The sequence below is a fragment of the Macaca mulatta genome, chromosome 7 (genome assembly GCF_049350105.2).
Source record: "Macaca mulatta isolate MMU2019108-1 chromosome 7, T2T-MMU8v2.0, whole genome shotgun sequence".
NCBI classification, from domain to species: Eukaryota; Metazoa; Chordata; class Mammalia; order Primates; family Cercopithecidae; genus Macaca; species Macaca mulatta.
Window position 1 is genome coordinate 30,937,079 of NC_133412.1, and position 27,147 is coordinate 30,964,225.

The 27,147-nt window shown below is 36.7% G+C and overlaps 1 protein-coding gene across 2 annotated transcripts in view; it reads right to left on the minus strand.

Annotated features, from left to right (window-relative positions):
• WDR72 (WD repeat domain 72) overlaps positions 1 to 27,147 on the minus strand; it is a 236,314-nt gene that overhangs the window by 136,388 nt on the left and 72,779 nt on the right. For both annotated transcript variants that reach the window (XM_015142281.3, XM_077938706.1), the window contains exon 14: positions 8,381 to 8,577. In XM_015142281.3, the coding sequence (XP_014997767.3) occupies positions 8,381 to 8,577 (197 nt within the window). The remainder of the gene's footprint in view (positions 1 to 8,380; positions 8,578 to 27,147) is intronic.

A 27,147-nucleotide genomic window follows, 5' to 3' on the forward strand; every position in this document is an offset into this window, starting at 1 on the left:
GGGGCGCCTGTAGTCCCAGCTGCTCGGGAGACTGAGGCAGGAGAATCGCTTGAACCCGGGAGGCGCAGGCTGCAGTGAGCTGAGATCACATCACTGCACTCCAGTCCGGGCAAAAAGGAAAAAAGAAATAAGGAAGAAAAAAAGTCTAAATAAGCTAAATAGTTTTGAGTGCATAATATCATATGAACATGATTACAGAATTCATAGGTTCTAAAATATCTGTAAAATTATTAATGTAAATGAAGGCAAATGTAAAGATGTGCTTTAATAAATTATGCTAACACAGTCCCTAGATCAAGCTAAATACAAAATTAAAATGCCTAAAATGTTTAACTTTTCTCCATGTTTCTATGCTAGAACTTCCCCTTCCAAATTAACTGATAACTACAAACAGAGTATTTAATCCAAGAAGAAAGTTATAATCTTAGATTTCCATGTCTCCTATAGAGTTAGCGAAATATTGTGGGGGGAGAGAAACTGAAATAAATCTAAAGCTAAGTTTAGTACTAAATAAATGATATAAATATTTATTCAGTGAAAAATCTTACTTTAGAAATAACGGTAGAGAGAACATGTTTTGAAACCAGTTAACCCAAAGCAGAACTAACCCCTTCTCTGGCAGAAATCACGGTTGCCCATCAGCAATTACAAAAATAATAACGCCGACCTTGAATCAGCCTTAAAGGTCTTCGCTCACAATTATATTATCAGCTTTATGAATTTTCAGTTGCTATCTCAGCCATAAATTCAATAAACGCAGAGTTGATCAGTAATAGAAAGACAGCTATTTTAACAGCTGACTTCATTGAAAAAGGCATTTGAGAAAGTACACGTTATACTGGCATTTTCCATGTTAAAAAATGCAGCTTTTTCAAATCCTGCTCAGTACACTTCAGATGAGGACTTATGTCCTCTCAGGAACAATAATAAAAACTAAAAATCAAACTCAGCCAAAACTAGAAATGATTTAAATAAATTATATCGGCAGTCCTGGGAAAGCAATAGTCAGCTAAAAGGTTTTTATACCTGGAATTTTTTTTACATTTCAGGATTTTACCTTGGAGCATTTTTTCTCATCTTAAATATACAACTTCACTTCCTCTCTGTATCTTAAACATAACAGCTCGCAACGGTAGAGAAACCCAGTCAAAAAAGAGCCCTGTGTGTAGTTATTGTAATTAACAGATTCAATATCCATTACCGCCAGTCAGGTATCATAGCAACCTTGTAGTGCTGAAAACTGCTTAGAAAATTCTTCAAAACCAGCAAGACTCTGCTTTAGGAAAACAACACTGGGGACATGACTGGCTGTCAACATCTGTGGGTGTTGCTATGGGCACAGCCACAAAGAACTCTGCCATCTATACAAAAAGGTATACACACAGAGAAGAGGGGAGGGACACAGAAGACAAATTGATAAGGAAAATCAAAAAGAAGAAATCATTGGGGCTGGCAATATACAATAGGCACACAATTTTGAGTCCATGTTTTACACAAATTCTTTTCTATTGAGGCTAGAGAATCCAAATTAAACTTAACTGTAATTGTGACTAAACATGAGCCAGGGTTTGGAAATAATATCTGAAAACTCTCCATTTGTACCCTTTATCGCAAGTCTTAATTTGAAACGTAAAGTGAATTACATTTAAAATAATATTTAAACTTCCACTTATAAACCCTTAATAGTCGTTTATAAATCTGCAGAAGAGAAAAGAACAGGTTACTATGAACAAGAACCCAATATTGATTTTTCGGCAGTGCAGTAAGCCATCTCCATTCTATCTGGCTGCTGTCAAAGCCACTCTTTAACAGCTGGAGTCAAATTGCACTATTTACAGCAAGAGCCCTTGTCAAGTGGAGCATAAGTATCCTAACAATACACTATTCAAATGGCACTTTGCCACACAAATTGCTGACTTGATGAATAACCTATGTCAATGACTAAGGCCAATATAAAAGTTTCATTTTTATGAGAGGTTTTACATTCACACATTAAGTAAGCTTTCTTTGAAGAACTATTAGGCTATATATTTCAGGCCTTTGGACGCTGAAAATAATTAAAATCTGTTTAAATACATCGAGGGAACTTGACAACATTAATATGGATCCGGTGTTAACTACATTTGTCACACGAGTCAGAACAGAGTCCTTCTGTTGCTGGCACTCCCCACCGGCACGTGCTGCACAAAGCCAGACTTAAACTAGCCTCGCACCATGAAATAGGAGCATTCTCCCTTTGTGCCTGTGATTTACATGGCCAACGAATGTTTAGATACAAGCCAGGCTTTGAAGTCCTGTGAGGAAATTCGGAGTTGCTTCTGGGTGTGAGGTGGACAGCTGGAGTCATTCAATGGTGCATTTCCTACTTTTCACAGTCACTCAGACCTTCTAAATTTGTTTTGAAACAAAGCTGTGACATATTCCTCATAGTTTTCATCGTGATTGAGGTAATATTTTAAAAACGGAAAAAGTTTAAACTCACGCCACAAAATGAAAAAAGGGAAATTCTTCATAAAGCAGTTATTAAAAAAAAAGGATTAGTTATTACAGAAATTTTTATTTAACCTACAGTATGTAAAATTATCTATAAAATTCTTATGATAAACAGTTATACACTGTCAAAAACTTGCATCACTTTATGTGTTCAAAAAGCAAATGACCTTGTAGATTTCTCCCCTAACGTTTATTTCTTAATTCTATCTTCCTAGGCTGGATATTATCATTTAGGTACTACAGTTTTAAGTTGAGACTCACCAAATCAAAATACTTAACACAGAAATCTTAATCCAATGTTTACAGAGGAAAACGACTGTCTGTTCATCAAGTGTTTGAAATTTAAAATAAAAATCTATTTTCTTTTAAAATTATAAAAAATTGGTATAAAATATTTTCCATATTAGAAAAATAGTTCTATGCTGCTTATTATATGAAAAAGAATAAATCAAACATTTACTAATCAACAAGGGAAAATTTTCATTCTATATGGATGATTTAGCCCTATATAATGCAATTTATTGTTTTAAAATAAATATTTGTTCTTTTTTATAGTTATACAAGTTTAATATTAAAATAAAGGTAGTTTAATAAAAACCGTGGTAACATGTAATATTGCCATGATGAATTATTATTTAATAGCTTTACAAGTACATTTGCAGATGATATTTTCAAATGTCACAATTTGGAAACTAATTCTATTTTGGTTATTTTTTTGTGGCATAAAATATGAAAGAACTAACTTTTCATTCTGATAAGGTGATAGGTAGTAGTGGGATCAAATTTCAATTGGTGGTCGACCCATACACCAGCTGCGTTTCACAAGAGGCATCAGAATAAAGCTCTAATAAAAATTTTCAGCAAATGGTACCAGAGAGATATCACCATAAGGTCAGCTAAAGGTTAAAAATATATACAACCAGATTTCTAGAAAGTTCAACTGGAATGTAAATAATGCAGTGTAGTCTTTATTTATAATCAATTTTATATGCTTAGATAAAAATGCACATATAAGCGCATTATGTAAAGAAAATTCCATTAAAAAAATCCAACTAAGTTGGGAGCCATTACTTACAAATTTGTTTCTCTTCAAAGGGTGGTTTTCCAAACACATGTGAGTTCCTGGTTTTTGTCACAGATTAGACTTGATATAAGCTCTTTTGGATTACATTACACACAGTTCAGAAGAGGTTGGGATAAGTTGTTTCATGTAAAATACAGACATGGAGGGAAAAGGGAGGTGTTGACTATTTTGCCAATTTCTCCTCAGGCCTCATGATCTCCAGGTCCAGTAAAGACTGTCTGGATCATAAATTGGCAAACAACAACCAATGCATCATCTCTAGTCCACTGCCTGTTTTTATAAATAATGTTTTTATTGGAATACAACCACCCTTGTTGAAGAATTGTCTATGGTTGCTTCTGTGCTCCAAAAGCAGAGCTGAGTACCCATAGCTGCAAAACTCTGGCCTGCAAAGCCAAAAATATGTACTATCTGGTCCTTTCTTAGCCTATTTTTGTGTTGCTATAAAGGAATACCTGAGGCTGAGTAATATATAAGGAAAGGAGTTTTAGATGGCTCACGATTCTGCTGGCTGGAAGACAGGACATCTGGTGAAGGCCTGTCTTCTTCCACTCATGGCAGAAGGTGAACCAGAGCCATGTGTGCAGAGATCACACGGTGAAAAGGGAAACAAGAGAGGCAGGAGAGGAGAGGAGCTCTTACTAGCATCCAATGCTCCTGGAAACTGATGGAGCTCATGCACTCCGGTCCCCACATTAATCTATTCAGAAGGATCTGCCCTATGACCTAAACACCTCTCATTAGGTCCCTTCTTCAACACTGAGGAACAAATTTCAACATAAGGTTGGAGGGGTTAAATATCCAAATCATAGCAGGTCCTTTACAAAAAAGAAAAATACTTATTCCTGGTCTAGTTCATCATTGTTCGATACAAGCGGAATGCAAATCACATTTGTAATTTTAAATTGCCTAATAGATACATTAAAAAAAGGAAAAAGAAATGGGTGAGATTAATTTTAGTAATACATTTCATTTAATCCTACATATCCAAAATAGAATTTAACATGTAGTACTAACCACATTTCAAATACTCAGTAGCTACAAATGTTTAATGGCTACCATTTTAGACAGTGAAGCCCTAGAAAAGCAAGCCAGAAGGAGCTGCTGGGAGACCCATTCTACAGAAAATCAATTTTAAAGAAAAGACATTTCCAGGATACTACAATAGGCCCCAAATAATAATCCACATTACCCTTTTTCAGTTCACAGAAAAGAAATGCAGAAAAAGAATTTAAAAGCAACTAACCAACGAACAAACAAAATAGGTTTTTTTTTTCCCTTAAAATACGATGAAGCTACAAAGATTTCTGCAATTACAGATGATTTTAGGATGGTTGTTTATTCTCTACTTTGATACTAAATTCCTTCCATTGCAATTTAAACAGGTTCTATCTTGTCTTATCCTTAGATAAATCTAAGAAAAGCAGTCCCCCATCACTAATATGATATTGTATTCCTTTAAATCCTTTATGACTCTGGCCTTCCTTTCCTATGCCAGAGATATTCTTTGTCTAGCAGCACAAATTCAACTCCTCTAGCATTTCAAATTGGAATTATTTTCAAAATGTTTTGTTGTATTTGTTTTTCTCTTTTAAACTTTTCTCCAGATCTATATGTACTTGCTTCAAATGCAACAAGAAAAAATAAATACAGCATTCTAATAAAGTCCAAATGTTGCCAAACACAAAAGTCTCCGCTGCTAGTCTTCTGTTTAAACAGTTCATTCTATTGTTGGAGAATATTTCACCTGTGTCTTACTAAAATCCACAAACAAAAACAATCCTGAAATACAAAGTAACCTTTAACAGTTTTAAATTTCACAGGCATACTGTCCCTCATTTTCCCCACATATACAATGAGCATGATTCAAATTTGGTTTCTTAAAATTAATTTTTTTCTTATGAAAACTCATGAAGCATTTTACCATATTAGTAACAAGGAGAATGGGGAATGTATCAGCACCCATAAAATGTCATGCTTATCAAATTTGTAAATTAAAGAAGACTAAGATACAGTAACCTTGGCAGGTACGGTGGCTCACATCTCTCATCCCAGAGACTCAGGAGGCTGAAGCAGGAGGATCGCCTGAGGTAAGGAGTTTGAGACCAGCCTAGGCAACAAAATGAGATCTTGCCTTTAAACGAAAAAATTTTTAAATTTAGACAGGTATGGTGTTGCGCACCTGTAGTCCCAACTACATGGAAGGCTGAGCCGAGAGAATTGCTTGAGCCCAGGAGTTCAAACCTGTAGTGGGCTGTGATCATGCCACTGCACTGTGATTGTGCTGGAGTGCAGTGGCATGATCTCTAAAAATAAGACCCTGCCTCTAAAAATAAATAAATAAATAAATAAGACAATCTCAACAGCCTAACTCTATCAGGATGAAATGCTAAGAGAAAAAGTGTATAGCAGATCATGAAGATATCCAGTACATAATTTAAAAAGATACAACTTAGGAGAAGCATAAAAAATATTGTTCTAATTAGCACTAAATTTAATAATAAGAGAAGTATAATATATAGGACAAAAAAGGTGATAGTCCTGTCCAATTGAGTTTATCTCCGAATGTAAAGAATGAAAGTTTGAAATTGTAGTCATCTAAGGTAAGGGGCAAAAGCAAGAAAATAAAGTTGAAATCAGCCTGTAAGTAGGAAAACAAGATTCTGGCATTTTATTGCTTCTTGAAGTCAACGAAGAAACAAAATTATATAAAGAAAATGAAATCTATATATATTATTACCAGTACCTAAAGAGTAACTATGAAGCTCTTCAAGAGAGTGAAATACATAGCAGTCAGTTTACCTTCTGGGAGTTAAACTAGTAAAAATGACACTTGATGAATGAGATTTGCTCCTGCAGACCCTAGACATCTTAAAGACATAGGTCAAGAGACATCCCCCAGTTCTCACCTACTACTCTAGCATATAATTTCCACTATAAGATGCTAACTCTGTTATGAATGGTGAGCAACAAAGACACACCAAGATGGGAATGCTTGGCAGCTGGCTCAGCTCACTCACTGGGCTTTATTCACTACAGCCTTATGATACCTAAGACTGTCAGTGTGATTCAATTTCCCACCTTATGTTCAGCTGTGAATGTTGAAGTTTCAAAGCATCTCTATAACTGTCCTTAGAAAATGACCTTTTCAAGTTAAGAATAGGAAAAATAGGTTTCAAAAACCTAAAGACAATGGATTGAATGAGAAAAGAAAAAAAGCCGTCACCTAATCACCAGCTTCAATATCTGAAGGAGGAAAGTACAAACAAAAGCAGGTGTTCTAAATGGAGTCTTAAAAAGAAAAATCCAAAATTCAGAAATTTTTCCATGCATTATCAGCCTTGGCCAAGGGAGATGGTACTCTGCTGGGCTGAGAGCATTGGTTACATTCAACTGTCAGAGCTCAATGAATGAATATTCTCTGGGCTCTGACTCCATGCCCATGAAGAAACCCTGTGTTACAATTTCCCCTGGCCTCAGCTTTGCTGCAGTGAGAATGTACCAAGCAACAACCAGAATGCCAATAAAAGAATTGTCATTCTAGTTTATATATTCATTTTTGTAGGTATTTAGTTAGTGTGACTCAGTTTTCACAAGGTTGACAAATCCTAGACTCACTTGTAAAAATCTAAACCAGGTCTCTAAACCTAAAAAGCTAAAGATTACATGCTAGCACCCCTGCCCCCAACTCTGCTGCTTTGAGGCATGGCTTTAATGGCCCATTGGCCTTTCTTGATGATGACATATTCTTTTGCCTAACTATATACATACACATGAGATAAAATAAGGTCTTATTCTACGTCCTTATTAATAGTATATTACTAGTCTTCATAATACCATTAAAATAACAGAAAAGATGAACAATATGTAATTAAGAATCAGCAAAACCTTGATTTAGCAATCCCACTTCAAAAAATATATCCTTCAAATAAACTGCATGAAAAAAGCTTTAGGTTCATAGATGTGTTATTTAAAAAGTGAAACATAAAAACCAAGCCATGTATCAAGCCATAGAGAAAGGATCTATACCAGCAATGATAGAAACACCACATAGAGCATAACGCAGCCATTAAAAACAAAAATTACATATTAATACCATGAAAATATGTTTACATGAAAAAATACATTTGATATGTACATATAAATGGCATAGTTACAACAGTATGTTGAGGGGATAATTTGGAGGTAAAAATATAAAAAGATGGAAAATAATCCCTTACAGAAATCAGATTAAATTACTATATCATATTTACACATAAAAAACAATAAAGCTAGCCAAATTTCTGCTAAGCTGGTTGGCTTGGTTTACGAGAATAAATGCCAACTCCATCACTGTGTATTCACTGAGGCTTAGAATCCTAGAGAGTTAGTGATCCTACTGATACTGGGTATATCAAAATAATTATCCATACTGTGATCTAGTTTTTCTGATCTTTTTTTGTTTATTTTCAATCAGCATTTTTAAGAGGTCAGATACTCTTAACCGAAAAATAAAAATAGATCCAAACTACAGAATATAAATGTTTTCCCTTCCTTATGGAAAACGACCTAGGATTCAAGGGTTAATATAAAATGGACTCAATTTTGACAAGCCAGAATCTATTTTGTCAAAAATCATGCCATAATAAGTATAATAGTCACTCAAAAAGTTACACTGATTCACCCAAGATTACTTGGTAGATGTAGCAGTCTCTTAGTTCTTGTTTTTGTGCTGATACTTAAGTGCCATGTATTTATGAATGCATCTAACTTCTTATTCAGTTGATAATGCTCTTTGTGAATATCAGCTTGATTTGAACTTACCTTACATGAAGACTCCACTTGCAGACTAGGGCAAGGTAATGGCCCAAGCTGGTAGGGGCTGGAGGATCTCTGTTCTATACTTTTGTGCTTAAGTGTCTCTGAGGCAATGGGAAGTACAGACTTCACAAGCTGTGAATCATCACAACAATTAAGAATAATTCGTGCTCTTTCTCCTGTCTCATGTCTTTCCAAAGTGCCTGGAAAACAAGAAGTAAAAATGTCAGCAAAATATTTACCCCAACAGAATAAGACAGAACAAAACACTCTTTAACAGAAGAATCACAGTCCTTTAAGTTATCGTGCCTTAGTATCTTGCAACCGAAAAATAGCCTGGGAGCTTTTTCTAAATTATTCAAAACACTTGCTCATAAAGGCTGAACTTATGGATTTGAAAAGCTCATCTTCCTCTTTGTGCTTCTTCATCCACTGAAATCAACAGGAGATTCAATAGTCTTTAATAGTAAAATCTCTAACTTATTATACAGTATGCAAGTGATCAATAACACATAACTATGGAATATTTTAGTGCTGTCCCCTAGTGTTCCAACTCACAAGCAACAGAGAACCCACAGTGCTTTGCTTGGGTTCCTAGGCTTGAAATGTTTCTATTGGTAACATATAATTTAAATGAATCGAGCAAGTAAGAACACGGATGCTTTGTGTACTGCCTCCCTCACCCAAGCGTCCCCGCAGGGCTTTGTTGTTTTATTGTTGGGATTGTTGTGATTATATCCTTTGGCTTTTATTTCTTACGTTATTAGAAGGGGAAAAAAAATCCTTTGCCTCTGTCATTCTTCCAGTTTCAGAATTTAGGAGTGCTGTCAAGTTCAATTTAAAGTTAAAAAAAAGTATAAAATAGACCAAAAGTATCAGAAACCAATTCACAAATAGTTCAATGTTTTTATAAAATACAATGCCATACACTCGGTGAAATATCAATAAATATGAATTAATCATGTTCTCTGTCTCTTATGAGTTTATTTGCATTATTCATACTATATTAAATATATAGGTTATTTCCTACTGAATAAAGACACCAATGAATACTAATTTAATAAACAATACCTAAATATAGACTTTATTTCATATTCTTTCCTACCAATGAGAAAGAAGTAGATGTACTATTTATATTGTTAAGAAAATATCAAATTAATTACAATAAGAAAATAGAAATAATAATTGTAGGCCACTATGTCTTTAGATAAAAAGATTGGTAGATATATTTGAAGATTATGATGATTCTATCCTTTCTCATTTATCTCCCACTCTTCTATAGCCTTCTTTTATTACAACTAGACTACCATTAGTTGGCACCATGGATGCTGAACCAGTAACAGTTACTTTGCTCAAATAACAGGCAGAACTTCAATCTCGAGTCCCTTAACGATATAATTTTATTGTAACATTTCTACATTCATAAATAAACATCTTTATCATACAAACTTATAAACATGTTATTCTTCTAAGCTTTCCTTTTCCATCAAGATTGATATATCTGGCCGGGTGTGGTGGCTCATGCCTGTAATCCCAACACTTTTGGAGCCCGAGGTGGGCAGATTGCCTGAGTCCAGGAGTTTGAATCCAGCCTGGGCAAGACGGCAAAACCCCATCTCTACAAAAAATAAAAAAATTAGCCAGGCAGGGTGGCGAGCACCTACAGTCCCAGCTACTAGACAGGGCTAAGGCAGGAGGATCTCTTGAGCCCAGAAGGTTGAGTCTACAGTGAGCCAGGATCATGCCACTGCACTCCAGCCTGGGTGACAGAACGAGACTCTGTCTTAAAAAAGAATAAACACAAAGTCTGTCACAACGGTATGCAACAGCTAGATATTCTGGGACTTTAATTTTTATAAATTAGGAAAAAATATTGATCTATTTTCTGAAGGATACACTTCAGGGAGAAAAAATTATTTATAGATCAACAAATGAAGCTGACAGCAACATCAAGAAAACCCTTCCTCTCAAGACTGATGATAAGAAAAGCTTCAGAAACCAAAGATAAGAGTTATTACTGCTTCCTGAAAACTACCGCATTCCAGAACTTGGAACCGTGTTACCTGGTAAAATTTACTGTCTTTCTGAGAAGTCTCTCTTTGAAAATGGTATCGTCCTGAATATTTTCTTCTCACAAGTTCTCTGTGGCTCCTCAAGCTATGATATTTTTTACATATTTTAGGAATGATTGGGAAAGAACTTACTGCACTTTAATACATTTGTTATGTGCCTTATGCAAAATGTATACATTCTATATATCCATGTTTTATTGTATACCTGATGTCTGACCCAAACACAACTATTTCTTGTATTTTTTTAATGATGAGAATAGTTTATCTACAAATTTAGGTAGTTGTAATCCATTTTCACTCGCGCAGATAATTAATCTGTCTGAGTATTTACTATGCTACCATGTACCATCCATCATGCCAGATGATGACAATGTATAGTATATAAGAATGACTCAGTCCAGGTCCCTGAGAGCTTCCTTAAAACCTAATGGTAGTACAGATGCAAGAAACATCTGAAAACTGATAAGCTGCAATATTTAAAGTAACACCTAAGCTATTTCCACCCAAAACTAAAAATCTCCCCTCCTAAAAATGTTAGACATTTGGTTTTGTGTACAAGAGTTTCTGTCAAGATTAGTTATAAAATAGTAGAAAAATAATGAATATTTTGTTTCAAAGAACTGATTAAGGCATACACATGACATAAGGAGTGGTTAGAGTCAATCAATTTCTGTAAAAGATATAGACAGACAAGTAAACTATATGTTCAAAGCAGTAATTTAATTTTGCAATAGGTTCACGATGGCAGCTTTTGAAAGACCTTGGTCAAAATTCTGACAGTGGGTGGCATTCCCACATGTGCTAGTTATCAATTTATTGCCTCAGATTCAAATTCAGCCTTCACTGCCTGCTTTGTGAAAATGAATATGGGCTTGATAAATATTTTCTTGTTTATCAGCTGGTGAAATATTAACCTTTGGGGACAGAGGGTGCTGGAAAGAACAAGTAGAAGAAAGAGTTAAGGCCAAGTGTGATGGCTCATCCCATCCTAACTATAATCTTAGCACTTTGGGAGGGTGAGGCAGGTGGATCACAGGAGTTCAAGACGAGCCTGGGCAACATGGAGAAACCCTGTCTTTACAAAAAATACAAAAATTAGCCAGGCATGGTGGCATGTGCCTGTAGTCACAGCTACTTGGGGGGCTGAGGTGAGAGGATCACTTGAGCTAGAAAGTCGAGGCTGCAGTGAGCTGTGATCATACCACTGTATTATAGCCTCGGCGACAAGGTCAGACCGTGTCTCAAAAAAAATAAAAAAAATAAAAAGAGGAAGAAGCAGGAGGAGGAGAAGGAGGAGGAAGAGGAGGAAGAGGAGGAGGAGGAGGAAAGGAGGAGGAGCAAGAAAGAAGAAGGGAAAGAAGAAGAGGCAGGGGGAGGGGAAGGGGAGGAAGAAAGGGCTTTTTCTTCTTGGTTCTGGTGTACTTTTCTTGGAGTAGTGTTAGTGGCTTCTCCAGTAAAGGTATCGGTACTACATGACAGCTGGCCCAGCAGCACTTTGCATCCAAACACTGTCTTTGGCATACTCTTTGGGCAGTTTTGTAACAGTGCCTCCAGCAAGACATCTCCCTGTGGACAGCTTTCTCTGGCACCCTCGAGGGAATATTTCTAGAAAGTTCCACCAGAACTACACCATAGCAGCGTCTTTGCCATTCAATACGTATAACCATACCCTCTCTAGCAAGGTCAGGAACTTAGCCCTGGAGGGTGGAAAGGGGGGTCTTTCTTGGTTTCTTGATCAAGCTAGCACAAGTTCTAAGGCTAGGAGTCATCCTTCACATCTGCTATTCCTATATTCTTTAGAGTTCTCTTCTTACTAGTCAATCTCTCATATTCAAATTCTTTATGCTAGTTAATAATTCTTTATACTAAATTTTCTGTTTAAGTTACTGCATCATTTTTCTTTCCTGATTAGACCCTGATTAATACACTACGATACATCACTTATGATGCAGAATGTTTCCTTAAATATGTCTCCAAAGTTATGAACTTTATACCACTTCAGAGATATACTTAAACTATTAGAGAACATATATAGCAAAAAAAAAAAAAAAAAGAAAAAAAAAAGGAGGCATGACCACAAGGAAGATTTCTAACAAGCGATGCTTTTCCAACTCTAATATACTGCCTTGGGCAAGATACAGAATAGCTACTATTTCCAGATATTAAAGAAATGTGAGAAACCGAAGATTCACAAAATTGCTTAATTCAACTTCCAGTTTCAGGAGAACTTTTCTTTCCAAAGTAAACTCACTGATAATTAGAATTTTATTTCATTATAGTACATCAAGAATAGGAGTTAATTCATATTTATTATTCATTTGAATCAATCTGAACATGACAAGGAAAGGTGTAGAGACATAGGCGAGTTAAGTACTACTGAAAGTTACATTACATCTCCTCCTTCAAAGTAGGTGTGCAAAAATATTCCATAAAATCTATTGTAAGTAAACTCTTTATTGTATAAAATGCTTTCCAATAAATATTTTGTATTTTTCTATTATTTATTTAATATGATTTTTATATAATTTGTTTTAATCTTAAACTGTGTAATAGTGCATTAGAGAGCAGAGCTAATCATAAGAAAAGATAGCTTAAAGCAATTAACATCTTGATAAGAAATGAAGGAAAGATCAGTTTCCAAAGTTGCATAGTTTCCGAAAAGTCAGTGCACAGAAATATAAGAAACAGCCAAGATAATCTCTGCAGATCCCCAGACCCGTATTGACAGGATTTTCACTTGTACACACTGCTTTCCCTGTCAATTCAACATACCCCACAGCGTACTTAATCAACTACGTTTAAAACCAGAGCCTTCTCTATGACCCCATGCACAACCCTGCCCATGTTCTTCCTATCTGTCCAGGCAGACAACAAGGACACATCATCACAGCATGGTGTTTAGGAGCAGACTCTGGCATCAGACTGTCCTGTAGTTAAATCCTTGTTTTACCTTTGATGGCTGTGTGGCCTTCAGCAAGTTACTTTACATCTCTGTGCCTCAATATCTTCATCTGTACAATGGGGATAATGATAATCCCTACCTCATGGAGTTACTTGAGGATTAAATTGAGTAGATATAAGAAGGGCTTAGAGGTTTCAGCACACAGTGAATGCTGTGCTATATGACAGCCCTCTCTGTCACATGACAGAGGTCCTCACTCAGCTGCTGGTGAGCTGATTAACAAACGTCTTTGGCCCCCAAGCACTAGAGTCTGCCTGACACCTAGGCCTGAGGTCACTGGGCATATGGCCAGCTTGGGCCCCCAGGGCTTCCTACCTGAAACTTGAACCTCCTCAATCAGCCTTTCCTTGCAGGCTACGTTATAATCAAACTCAGAGTAGGATTATATATTTGACTTATTTTTTAATCCTCTTCCGTACACCAGAATGGGGTCTGGCATAAATTAAAGGCTGGATAATACTTCTTAATAGATTATATGACATCAACAACCTGCTAATGATTTTTTTTTTAAAACTGGCGCTGCACTTGGGATGAAATCTAAACTCCTTGACCAAGAAGTCACATTCTCACCCCTGCTCTGCTTTCTCCCATGTCAGCCTCCCCTTATTCACAAATTAGATTGTTCTTTTTCTTTTTCTTTTGTTGAAAACAAACAATTTTTTTCCTGCTAGCTCTAGCACATCCTTCAGGTATTAGCTTAAAATCTCACTTCCTCAGAGAAGCCTTTCTAAAATAGATTCCTGTATCTTGTACTGTTTTCTATCTCAGCTTCTTCACTTTACAGCATTTACCACTTTTGTAATTGGTGTCCTTTATTTGCTTGCTTCCCCACCAGATACTAAACGCTTTTTGGCAAGTATGTGTTCCATGAGCTTGGTACAAAGCAGTTCTTTTTAAATATTCACTGAAGAAGTTAAATAATTGTATCCTTTCCCTGAGGCAGTGAAAAGAGGTGGCTGTAAAGCATCAGAGCATACTAGGGTCTCAGTGTGACAAGATTTAATGCCAGAAATATGCACTATAAACTTAGACCCTAGAGCCCAGGAGAGGCCAACACTGCAAACAGTGCCATTCACAAGCCTGAGGCCTGTCCCAGCTTTCAGCTATGTTGCCTGATGGCACAAGAACTTGTAATTGGAGACAGCGAGTCAGTTTCTGAATGTGACGTGTTGTCTTGACCTATGAACTAGCCATTTCTTGCTTCATGGACTACAGAGCAGAAGATGCTGAAGGAGAAGAAGGAGCCATCACATTCTACACTTCAATTCCCTTCCAAACAGCCAGAAGTTGTTTCCTTGATTTTATGTTCCTTGAAATTTGTGCATATTTTTATAATTTGCTGTCTTCTACTTAAATATTTTATTTTGGCTGGGAGTGGTGGCTCACTCCTGTAATCCCAGCACTTTGGGACACTGAGGCGGACTAATCCCTTGGGCTCAGGAGCTCAAGACCAGCTTGGGCAACATGGCGAAACCCCATTTCTACAAAAAATAGCTGGGCGTGGTGGCATACACCTGTAGTCCCTGCTACTCAGGGGGCTGAGGTGGGAAAGTTGCTTGAACCTGGGATGTCAAGGCTGCAGTGAGACATGATCATGCCACTGCACTCCAGCCTGGGTGACAGAATGAGACTGTCTCAAAAAAAAAAAAAAAAAAGAAAGAAAAGAAAAGAAAAGAAAAGAAACTTTTTCAACTCCCATTGACATTTACTTTCCAAAATCAACAAAAGTATCCAAGTATCCTAGCCTACTATCAACTTATGAATACCTTTAAATTACATACTTCCTCCTACAAATTAACTAGGTACACTAAGTCTCTGGAAAAAAAAAAAAAAAAAGAATAGCTATTATCCTCAAAGGGAGAGAAATAATTTAAAAAGAAATCATAGTCATTTGATGAATCCATCTGCAAATGATCAAGAGGAAATTAAGACTAAAAAACATCACCTAGATGGATTAACACTTTGTCATGTTGTACAGAAATATTTTCTTTATGTTAAAATTATACATAAATACATTTGAGACTAATTAGCTTATTATAACTCATGGTGTCTTTCCAAAGAAGAACATTGTAGAAACAGCATTTCTATAGAAATATAAAATTCTCCCAGACCATCCAAAGCACATATATTGTAAACCAATGAATCTCAAACAAATTTGTTTCATAGAGAAGGAACACATTTTAAATTAAATATTCTGTTTATTATTGGATTGTAGAAAAACCATATATATATAGGGCTGGGCGCAGTGGCTCATGCCTGTAATCTCAGCACTTTGGGAGGACAAGGTGGGCAGATCACCTGAGGTAAGCAGTTCAAGACCAGCCTGGCTAACACAGTGAAACCCCGTCTTTACTAAAAATACAAAAAATTAGCCAGGCGTGGTGGTGCACACCTGTAATCCCAGCTAGTCAGGAGGCTGAGACAGGAGAATCCCTTGAACCTCAGAGGCAGAGGTTTCAGTGACATGAGAATGTGCCATTGTACTCCAGCTTGGGCAACAAGAGTGAAACTCCATTTCAAGAAAAAAAAAAAAAAAAGCATATGTATTCATCACTAATCACATAACAGGATACAAATTATTTAGCAAATAATTGTATTTAAATGAACAAAGCTTAATAGCAAGAACACGTGAGTGGATACATTATAGAATTAGGTCTCTTCCATATCAGGTAGGCATTTTCTAACTGAATCCATTATGATACTGGGCAAGTGATTAAGAGCACAATATTTCAAAGTGACTCTCTCTGAAACAGAGTAAGTTTTAAAAAATGACCTCACTACCAAATTTGATAATCAAATTCATAAAAGTCAGGTTTCAACAAAACCGCTAACTGACAGTTATAATCAAATTCCACAAATCAAAATATTTGACCATCGAATCTGTCGTACAATGTATCATTTGTCTTTAGTTACTCATGAAGTTCATCGCCTTGCTCAGAAACATGTATGGAGATCGACCTAGTGCCTCCTTCCTAACAAAACCATTTCACAGTTACTGCATCTGAGTCCAGGAAATGTATAACTGACAGCGGTTCTCACCACACACAGGCGCCCTGGAAGTATGAAATTTAGCTAACTAGAAAATAATGGAAGGGTGGGGAAAGGGAATGAGTCTTAAAACATTACATTAGGGATAAAGGCACCTACCTTCATTCCTAAATGGAGTTGATACAATAAATTCAGCTATAAAATAGAATGTCAAAGACTTGGCTCATTTTGTACTATATAGAGGCCCTAATATGATAACAAACTTAGATTGGCTTCACATCAACCTTCTATACCTTCAGGGTATATAGGATACATTTTTAAAAAGTCCCTAACCACCACAACCCTAACCCCAACTCTGCCACAGCCTCCAGCACATTCACAGCAACGCTGGGATTCATCAGCTGGGCCACACTCAGCCCTCACGTCTAATCCTGACCACTGACCTCCAGAAAAATGGAATAAAGAGGTGTGGTGGGGGACAACTGAAAGAAACAGAAAGAACTGAAACACATGGAGGTTTAGAGTTGCTGAGATGTATAAAGATAGCAAAGAATGCATTAATTTTCGACACATTTTAAACTAGGGTTTTCTTGATAAGGTATCTACTTATTAAAAATTCCGGTGACAGAGCGAGACTCCGTCTCAAAAAAAAAAAAAAAAAAAAATTCCCTCTTTTTAAACACTTGCTAGCAGCATAACATCTACTATGACTTTAGGAGGACGAGGCAGGCACATAATGAGGTCATGAGATCGAGACCATCCTGGCCAACATGGTGAAACCCCTTCCCTACTAACATACAAAAAATTAACTGGGCATGGTGGCGCAAGCCTGGGTAATTTGTAAATTAGCCAGTCCCAGCTACTCAGGAGGCTGAGGCAGGGGAATTGCTGGAACCTGGGAGGCGGATGTTGCAGTGAGCTGAAATTGCACCACTGCACTCCAGCCTAGCGACAGAGTGACACTGCGTCTCGGAAAAAAAAAAAAAGACTCAATTTTAATTTTTAACCTCAATCTAAGACTAAATACAATTTACAACCAAATTAAGAGGTAGATATTCACAGTCAAGTGTTTCTTAAGTATAACGTGAATAATATATTTAATTAATTCTACAATTATCTACTATATACAAAACTATAAAATTATACTGCTTCTGAGTATTTCAAAATTTCATTCATCCCATTGCATTGTTTAAATTTATTATACTAGGCATGTTATTTTTACATTTTAAAATATTTCAAAAGTAGATTTTGTCCCTCATGCTCTCAATTGCAGGTCAAGTTACTTATTGGATATAATATCCTTGAAGAGATTTGAGTCTGTCATTTATACGCTTGTGGTGTCAATTTATTTAATCAGATCAATCTCTTGCTGAGTTGATTTGGAATTTTTCCTGGAAAGAGGAAGAGTATTGGGAAAGGATAAATTGGGGTATGGTCTCCTGAATAAAGTGCTGGGTAAGGGATGAAGTCCTTTGAGAGTTGTTTTGGTTATTTTTTTTTTGGAGAGGAAGGATATAGTAGAGATGGGAGTATAAAAACATTTTAACTGCAATCACTTTTCCCTTGGGACATGGCAGTGGTTTGCCTTAGGCAAATAATGGGTGACTAACGCTCCAGCAGGCATGTCAGGATTTGTTTTGAAAGCACCAAGGCTCAGGGTACCCTAACTATAGTCCTGGCTCCCCAGTGCCACTTGTAAAATTCAATACCATATTACCTCAGCTAGTGATCTCAAAAGGCTCTCTCATCTCTTCACACTTCCTTTCTATAGACTCACTCACCAGTGAGGACTTCCAGAAAGATAGGACTGTCCTACCTGACCACCAGTGTAATAGGAAGACTTATACTAACAATCCCCAGTGACAGTCATCCTTATGTGATTCCCTCCCCTTTGAATATGATGGGATAGCCCTCCAGGGATTATTAAAGAGCAAAAGGAACTTTGCACATGTAATTAAGGTTTCTACTCAGTTGTCCTTATAATAAGGAGATTATTCAAATAGACCAGGCCTTATTAGATGAGCGCTTTGAATGCAGAAAGTTCTCTCCAGCCACTCAAACAAGAGGAAGTTGAGATTTAAAGCACTGGAAGTATTTGATGTGCCATTGCTAGCTTGGAAGTGGGAGGAGGCCATGAATAAAGATCAGGAAATGGCCTTTAGGAGCTGAACGCAACACCTGGCCACAGCCAGCAAGGACCTCAGACCGACAAGTGAAAAGAACTAAATTCTGGCAAGGACCTGAATTAGTTTGAAAGTGAATTGTTCCCCAGAGCCTCTAGATGAGAGCCCTGTTGGCTGACATATTTATTTTGCCTCATGAGATCCTAAGTAGAGAAGCTGGTTGAGTTTGCCTGGACTTTCAATTTACAGAATTGTGAGACAATAAATAGGTGTTGTTTTAAGCTGCTCAGTTTGTGTTAATTTGTTACGCACAATAGGAAATTAACATCACCAGGGCTTCTGGCAGTACTTTTATTCAGAACAACAGATTTAGACTTCAAATATTTCAGTCATTCTTTACTACTTTATATGTGAAATTCTTGCTTCTTAAACATAATATAAAACTAAATGCATAAAAATACATAAGTGTGATGGCTAGTTAGACATTTCATACTTTTTTATAACTCCTTCTCCTTTCTTACACCCTAAGTACTATAAGCCATTCAGATATTCTCTAAATAGCTGGTGATTCCACAATCATATACCACATCAAAAAGTTCCTTTCAAAGCACTCTATTTCCAAAGCAAGCTGATATGGTTTGGCTATGGCCCCACTCAGATCTCACATTTTAGCTCTCATAATTCCATGTGTACTGGGAGGGACCCAGTGGGAGGTAACTGAATCACGGGGTCAGGTTTTTCCTGTGCTGTTCTCATAATAGTGAATAGTCTGGTGGTTTTATAAAGTGGAGATCCCCTGCACACACTCTCTTTGGCTGCCATGGAGGACAAGACTTTGCTCCTCATTTGCCTTCCGCCATGATTGTGAGGCCTCCCCAGCCACGTGGAACTGTGTGAGTCGAGTAAACCTTTCTTTGTAAATTACCCAATCTCAGGTATGTCTTTATTAGCAGTGTGAGAACAGATGAATACAGAAGCACATGTAAGAGATAAAATATTGTTTTCTCATCCTTCTCTTCTTTAATTATCATCATCATGATCATCATCAAAATTGCCATTATCTACCACTAATTGAGTATTTTTAAGTGCCATTTAATTTTTACAACAATCCAGTAAAATGCAAAGAAATGGAGGTTCAGGAAGAATACGTGACAGGGTATTAGTGTGTCCTGTGGTTGGGAGGGTGATTAGGGAAAGTATTTTAACTAAAAAGACAGGAAGGGCCATAATGTTATGTGGTGGAGTTATATTTCCACCAGAGACCATGGGGACTGGCAGGTTTAGGGATAGATTTAAAGCAGGGAATGTTTGGTTGGCAATACAGAGAACAGAATTGAAGAAAGACCTTCATTGGCAAGACAATCAGGAAATTTTTCAATAGTTCATGTAAAAGATTAGAAAGATCCCAACCCATCTGCCCTTAAAACATTTTATTTTTTAATTTTGCCACCTCTGAAAATGTATAATTTTATGTTTTACTGTAGGCTTACAAAATAAATGTAGCAATAGTTTATCTTTCAAATAATCTGACCATCACTAGACATTATTGATAGTATTGGGGCTAAGAAACAGGTACGATTAAGACTTCCATGGAACGGCTACACAGGTTCCCTATATAGCCAGTGGTCTTCGGTGGGTTCTTAATTCTATAGAACCATTTCCTTCCTCTTCTTCTTTGCCCAGAGCATTCCACCCTATCCCTTCTCACTATCATCCTTATTTCTGTAGCTTATAATCTCTGCTGCCACTTCCTCTAAGTGTTTTGTATACAGGTGCATATACTTTATCTCCACTATAGAGGGAGTCTTACATAACAGAGACTTTCTGGCATCAGACTTTGTCCTACCCAACTCTGAATTAGAGAACAACTTGCTCTTCCTCCCTTTTGCCAGACTCCCTGTCTGGTAAAGACCCCAGTATGTGTGGCTGCTTATCCTATGCCACAAGGTTCTATCCCCCACCTCTCATAACGTATAGATCATAGTCAAAAGCACCTGTGTTGACTTCTGGGTATATACCAAAAGTAATTGAAAACAAGGACATGAATAGATATTTGTATACCCATGTCCATAGCAGCATTATTCACAACAGCCAAAAGATGGAAGCAACCCATCAAATAATGAATGGATGAATAAAATGTTGTATACACCTAAAATGGAGTATCAGTCAGCCTTAAAAAAGGAAATTCTAACACATGCTACAAAATGGATGAACCTTGAAGACATCATGCTAAGTGAAATAAGCCAGTCACGAAAGAACAAATATTGCATGATTCCACTTATATGAAACACCCAATCCAGAGTAGGTCAATTCATAGAAACAGAAAGTAGAATAGCAGTTGCCAGGGGATTGGGGAAAAGGACAAATGGGGCATTACCATTCAGTGGGTATGGAGTTTCATTAAATAAGTTGAAAAAGTTGTGGAGATGGATGGTGGTGATGGTTGCACAACAATATGAGTATACTTAATGCCACTGAACTGTACCCTTCAAAAAGTTTAAAATGGTAAATTCTATGTTATGTAAAAATCCCACATCTTTGTTTACATTTTACCACAATCATCATAATAAAAAAGCATCTGTGTTAATAAGATAGCCCAAAGAAAATACAAAGAAAAAGAAAATTCTGAGAATAAAACCAAAGAATAATATACAGAAACCATGTAGAAGTAGGGCAGTCTGAGAAAGAGGGACCATTGGCCATCAGGAGAAGGCAGTGTCATATGAGGCTGAGGATGGAGAGAGGGAGGAAAGAAGGACAATGATGGCAGAGTGACTGCAGACAAGTACCTGTGACCCAGAGCATGGCAACTCAACTTGGCAGTGAGGTATAGGAAGAAGAGTTCCAATGGAAAAAGTGTGGCAAAGGCCAGATTAAACTGTATTAAATCAATGGGAGGCAAAGATACAGAGTAGAGATGGCATTTTGTAGGAAACCACCAGTTACTTTAGGAAGAATCTCAGAGAAAAATAATAGAAGCCCACAAGTCCTTATCCAAAACATTTGAGACCATATGAATTTAGAATTCACGATTTTTCAGATTTTGGAGAGATAAAATAATGCATATATGCATATTATATAATAACTGGAGCAAGGTCTAACAGAGCAGACAGTAATCAAACATGCTATATATCTGCAGCAAAAAAAAAAAAAAAAAAGCAAGAAAAGGAAGAATACTTATACTTAGTGAAATAAATAACCTTATACAATTTAAATTTTGGTTATGTTGCTTTACCACGAACCACTAAAAACTTTTATTTTCAGAGATTTTTAGATTTATAAATTTTGGCTAAGAAAATATAGGCCTATATCCATGGTAGCGAGATGGCCAGAACTAACCAGAAATATTCTCTGAGATAAGATGGGTTAATAGAATGCTCAGTTTCCTACAATATAGGATATTAACTCATGCATTTAGCTCCTATTTATATCTATACAAGTATGCTTAGTCATGCAATTCCAACCCCAAGCTTGGCTGATTGTTTTGTCTATGTCCTCAATGATTAGATCATAATGTACTAACAATTCTGTTAAATTCAGTGTTTAAAAGAAGCACAAGTTTCTTTACACAATTATTGATGGGAGATAACTTTGCTAACAGACAAAGCTTAAGAAAACTATCATGGTTGTAAGAAAAGGAGAGAAGTTCTTTTTTTAAAATGAAAGACCTCTAATAAGGAACATGTAACTGTAATTTTCAAACTTGACTTACGGTTGATACTTCTAGAAGTAAGAAAAATGTGGTGACCAAAGAAAGTTAACCTGCAGGGCAAATCGTGGGTTAAAGTCAATTGTTTTTATCAAATTTTCTTATTTTAGTTATCTTCCTAGAACCTCAACCCCATACATTTTCTAAATTTTTTTATTAGCAGAAAGTACAATTCATTTACTAAATTTACGAAACCAACCTGCGATCTGCTCAGCTGATGAACTGTAAGATGACATTGTGTGCCCTTCAGTGGAGTGCTGGGTACTCAGACGCTCCAAGGGCTGACACAAGTCCTTTGTCTTCTCAGCACATGGGCCTAAGTGGAATGGAACCTGCTTCCCTCAAATGTGAAAAGGACTGGGGAAAGTGGTGGGCCAATCTATGCCTGGGATGCATTGACAAGGCTGAGATTAGCAGGCAACGTTATTTGCAGCACAGAAGATAAAGTCTGACATTCCTTGAGTCGAATTCTCTGCTTGCCACTGCCAAGCCAAGGACTTGACCTTTGAATTTGTTTTCATCTGGTTCATCCCTAGAAACACAAAAGACCCTTCCCATAAAATCCTAACAGGTAAGTAAATGGTAGGAGTTGGATATTATTGATACAGTCAGATGAATCAAGTGCATCCGGTATCCTTTATCTCTCAGCCAAATCAGAGAACCTACTTTCCCAGAGAATAACAATCATTACAGTCCACTGAGTCTTGCGTTTCCAATTGTTTCTGTGGCAGCTGGCTACTGGGAAGTTGCTAGGGAATTGAAAAAAGGCAGCGTGGGGAGGGCAGATGGCTCCTTTGGGTTTATTTCCACTGAACGTTGCAGCTGTGAAACCCACTAACGTTCCAAGTGTCATATAAAATGCTTGCAAAAAGGGCCTAGTTAAGGGAGGAGCCAAAGAGCAGTCATCCTGATATGTTTCTTTTTCTACTGTTGTAGGTGAAGCCCCCATAAATGTTAAATGCAGATACCAGATACATAACAAACTACTCAGCCAGAACTCAATCCAAAAGTGTAATCAGACCACAGGAATCCCTAAACCTGATTACAGCCAGTATTTTCTTTACTAAAGGAAAACCCAGGAAGATAGCAACTGCCAAAGGAAACAATAAAGGCAGCAAAGGGTGGGACTTAATTGGTGAAAGTAATTTTAAGGGCAGACAATATTTATTTTTATCATTAGAATGAGATTGTATTGATTTTCCTATTTGTTTCTGAGCGTACAAAATGTTCTGAAGACATCCTGCAAATACCACAATAATATGCCTAATGTATATTAGGATGCCAGGAGAACCAGAAAAAGGTGGAGTTGAATAATATCTCAATTAAAATGCACACACACAAACAAATACCTGTGTGTGGGTCACTTGAAAAAAAGTGAATCAAATGATGTAGAACTTTTGAAATAAGTCATGGATACCTAAAAACAATATAGAAATATGTTTATATAAAGTATAATCTTGTAATAAAATGTAGGTAATTCTTCTAATGTTTGTAACTGACAAAGACTGACAAAAACTCTACATTTGGGGAAAAAAATTACATGTGCCTGTTTTGTTGACAGCCTTTCAATGTGATACCTGAATTTTACAAAGCATATCAGAAACCACTCCATGCAGACCATTTTACTACTTCATCCTTGGAATGTCTTTACTTTGAAAAGTTTGTAAAACTATAAGATCAAGTTAACAATTACATAATTTCACCACAGTAGAGATCCATATTCACCAGATGGAATGAAAGGTGATGACTGTGGTGGGCCTGCGGGGTGGGAGCATGCACTCACATGTCTGTGCATGCACATGCATGTAAAGATGTCCACTGGGTCTTGTCTCTACATTGAAATAAAAAATATATATACAGTGAGACTTACATGCCGCTCTTCAGTGATGCAGTAATAGTTGTTTGATTTAATTTGGTTCATAGTAAGGTCAAACTCTTTCTTATTACTGTATATTTGCTCTGATTTTTTTTTCCCACCATCTCTTCATGGACGCACGAAACTGAACGTTTGCAGAATATTCCAGGTCACCTCTTGAATGCTTTGCTGCTTAAAAGTTTCTTCCACCAGATACCCTAAATTGTCTCTCTCTAATTTAAAGTTCCATATATCTCTAGGGCACGGGCAAAATACTGCCAGACTCTTTGCTAAAGCCTAACAAGAGTCACCTTTATTCCAGTTCCTAACATATCTTCCTGTCTTCTTCTGAGCCCTGTAAACTGTTCCAACTTCCGCTTGGTATTCAGTTCCAAAGTTGCTTTCATATTTTCAGGTTATATTTATAGCAGTACTCCACTCTACTTGTACCAGTTCTCTGTATTAGTCTGTTTTCACACTGCTATAAAGAAATAACAGAGACTGATAGTTTATGGAAGAAAGAGGTTTAATTGACTCACATTTCTTTATGACTGTGGAAGCCTCAGGAAACTTACAGTTATGGCAAAAGGTGAAGGGGAAACAAGGGATGCCTTACACAGTGGTAGGAGAGAAGCGTAAAGGGGCAACTTCCAAACACTGTTAAAATCATCAGCTCTTGTGAGAACTCCCTCAGTATCATGAGAACAGTATGGGGGAAACTGCGCCCATGATCCAACCACCTTCCAACAGGTCCCTCCCTTCCCTCAACACATGGAGATTACAATTTGAGATGAGATTTGGGTGGGGACACAGAGCCAAACCATATCAGGGTATATACACATACTTAGAAGGCATAAGTTCTGATGTTTGGCATCAGAAGAGGGTGACTAGAGTTAACCGCAATGTATTATAAATTTCATAGTAGCTAGAAGGGATAACCTGATTGTTCCCAACACATAGAAATGATAAATACTCAAGGTGGTGGAAACCCCAAATACCCTAACCTGATCATTACGCATACCAGCAGATAAGAAAATATCACATGTACCCCATAAATATGTATCAATACAAAATTTAAAAAAATAAGGATAGTATCTTCTCGACATAAAATTTACTTTCATTTTTATACTAATTGAATCCTATGAAACAACTGTCTTTGGCTACTATAAATTGCTCTTTCTCTTTCTTACATTACATTATGTATTTTACATGTATCTATTTCCCCATAGAAAATAGATTTTAAACACACACACACACACAATACAGTGAATATTAAGATATATTAATTTATAATTACTCGGGTAAGAACCATGCAGGAGAGAGAGAAAGAGGAAGAAGGAACCTAATCAATGATCTATCTATCTATCTATCTATCTATCTATCTATCTATCTATCTATCTATCAATCATATATATATGCTCTGATTTTTTTAAAAAAGTATATGGACGGCAAATACAGACAGCCTGACAAATAAAACAGCAGATTTTGACTTATTACTTCCCACTGTACTGCTACCAATCGAGTAATTCAAAATCTCTTAGACTAACAGGAGTTGTTAACTTTTTTGTTGTTGTTTGTTTTGTTTTGTTTTGTTTTGTTTTGAGACGGAGTCTCACGCTGTTGCCCAGGCTGGAGTGCAGTGGCGTGATCTCGGCTCACTGCAAGCTCCGCCTCCCGGGTTCCCGCCATTCTCCTGCCTCAGCCTCCTGAGTAGCTGGGACTACAGGCGCCCGCCACCGCGCCCGGCTAATTTTTTGTATTTTTAGTAGAGACGGGGTTTCACTGTGGTCTCGATCTCCTGACCTTGTGATCCGCCCGCCTCGGCCTCCCAAAGTGCTGGGATTACAGGCTTGAGTGTTAACTTTTTTATACCATGAACCCCTTCAACAATCTGGGGATGTCAATGAACCCTTTTTTCCCAGTAGTGATTTAACATTTGTAAATAAAATAAATATGATTATAAAGGATATCAATTAATTTTTAAAATCAGCAAAATCTTAAAATCACAATATGAAAATAAATATGAGCATATCTTTGCATATGTTAATATACAAAAGAAAGAAAACATTGAAAGTATAATAGACCAACTTTTAACAATCATTTTCTGCAAATGTTGAGATTCTACCACTTTTAAGAATTGTCTTTATACTTACTGTATGTTGTTTTTTTTTTTTTTTAACTGAGGTAACATTGACATAACATACATTAACTACCCAATTCAGTGGCATTGAGTGCATTGACAATGTTGTATGACCACCATCTCTCTAGTTTCAAAACATTTTCATCTTCCTGAAGGAATACCCCATACCATTAAGTAATCACTCCCCATTCTCCACCCTCCCACAACCGCATCTCCTGACAACCACCAATCTGCTTTCTGTTTTTATGGATTTGCCCTTTTTGGATATTTCATATAAAAAGAATCATACAATATGTGCATTTTTGTATATGTCTGATTTCTTTCACTTAGCATGTTTTCAAGGTTCATCCAAGTTATAGCATGAATCAGTACTTCATTCATTTTGAGGGTTGAGTAACACTTCATTGTATGTGTATATTATGATTTGTTAGACTAACAGGAGATTAGTCTATGGAGATTCCTCCACTGATGGACATTTAGGTTGTTTCTGTACTTTGGCCATTATAAATAATTCTACTGTAAACATTTATATACAAGTTTCTGTGTGGGTATGTTTTTATTTCCTTTAGGTATATACCTAGGAGTGGAATTGCTAGGTCATTTCGTAATTCTACTTTTAACTTTTTGAGGAAATGTCATACAGTTTTCAAAAGTGGTGGTACCATTTTATATTCCCACCAGCAATGTACAAGGGTTCCTATTTTCCCCATTTTTGCTAATACTCTTTGTTTTCCACTTTTTAAATTATAAGTACCCTAGTGAATATGAAATGGAATTTCATTATAATTTTGATTTGCATTTCCCTGAAGAATAATGATGTTGATAACCTTTATAGGGTCTCATTCTGCCACCCAGGCTGGAGCACAGTGGCATAATTACAGCTCACTACAGCCTCAACCTGCCCGGCTCGAGTGATCCTCCTAC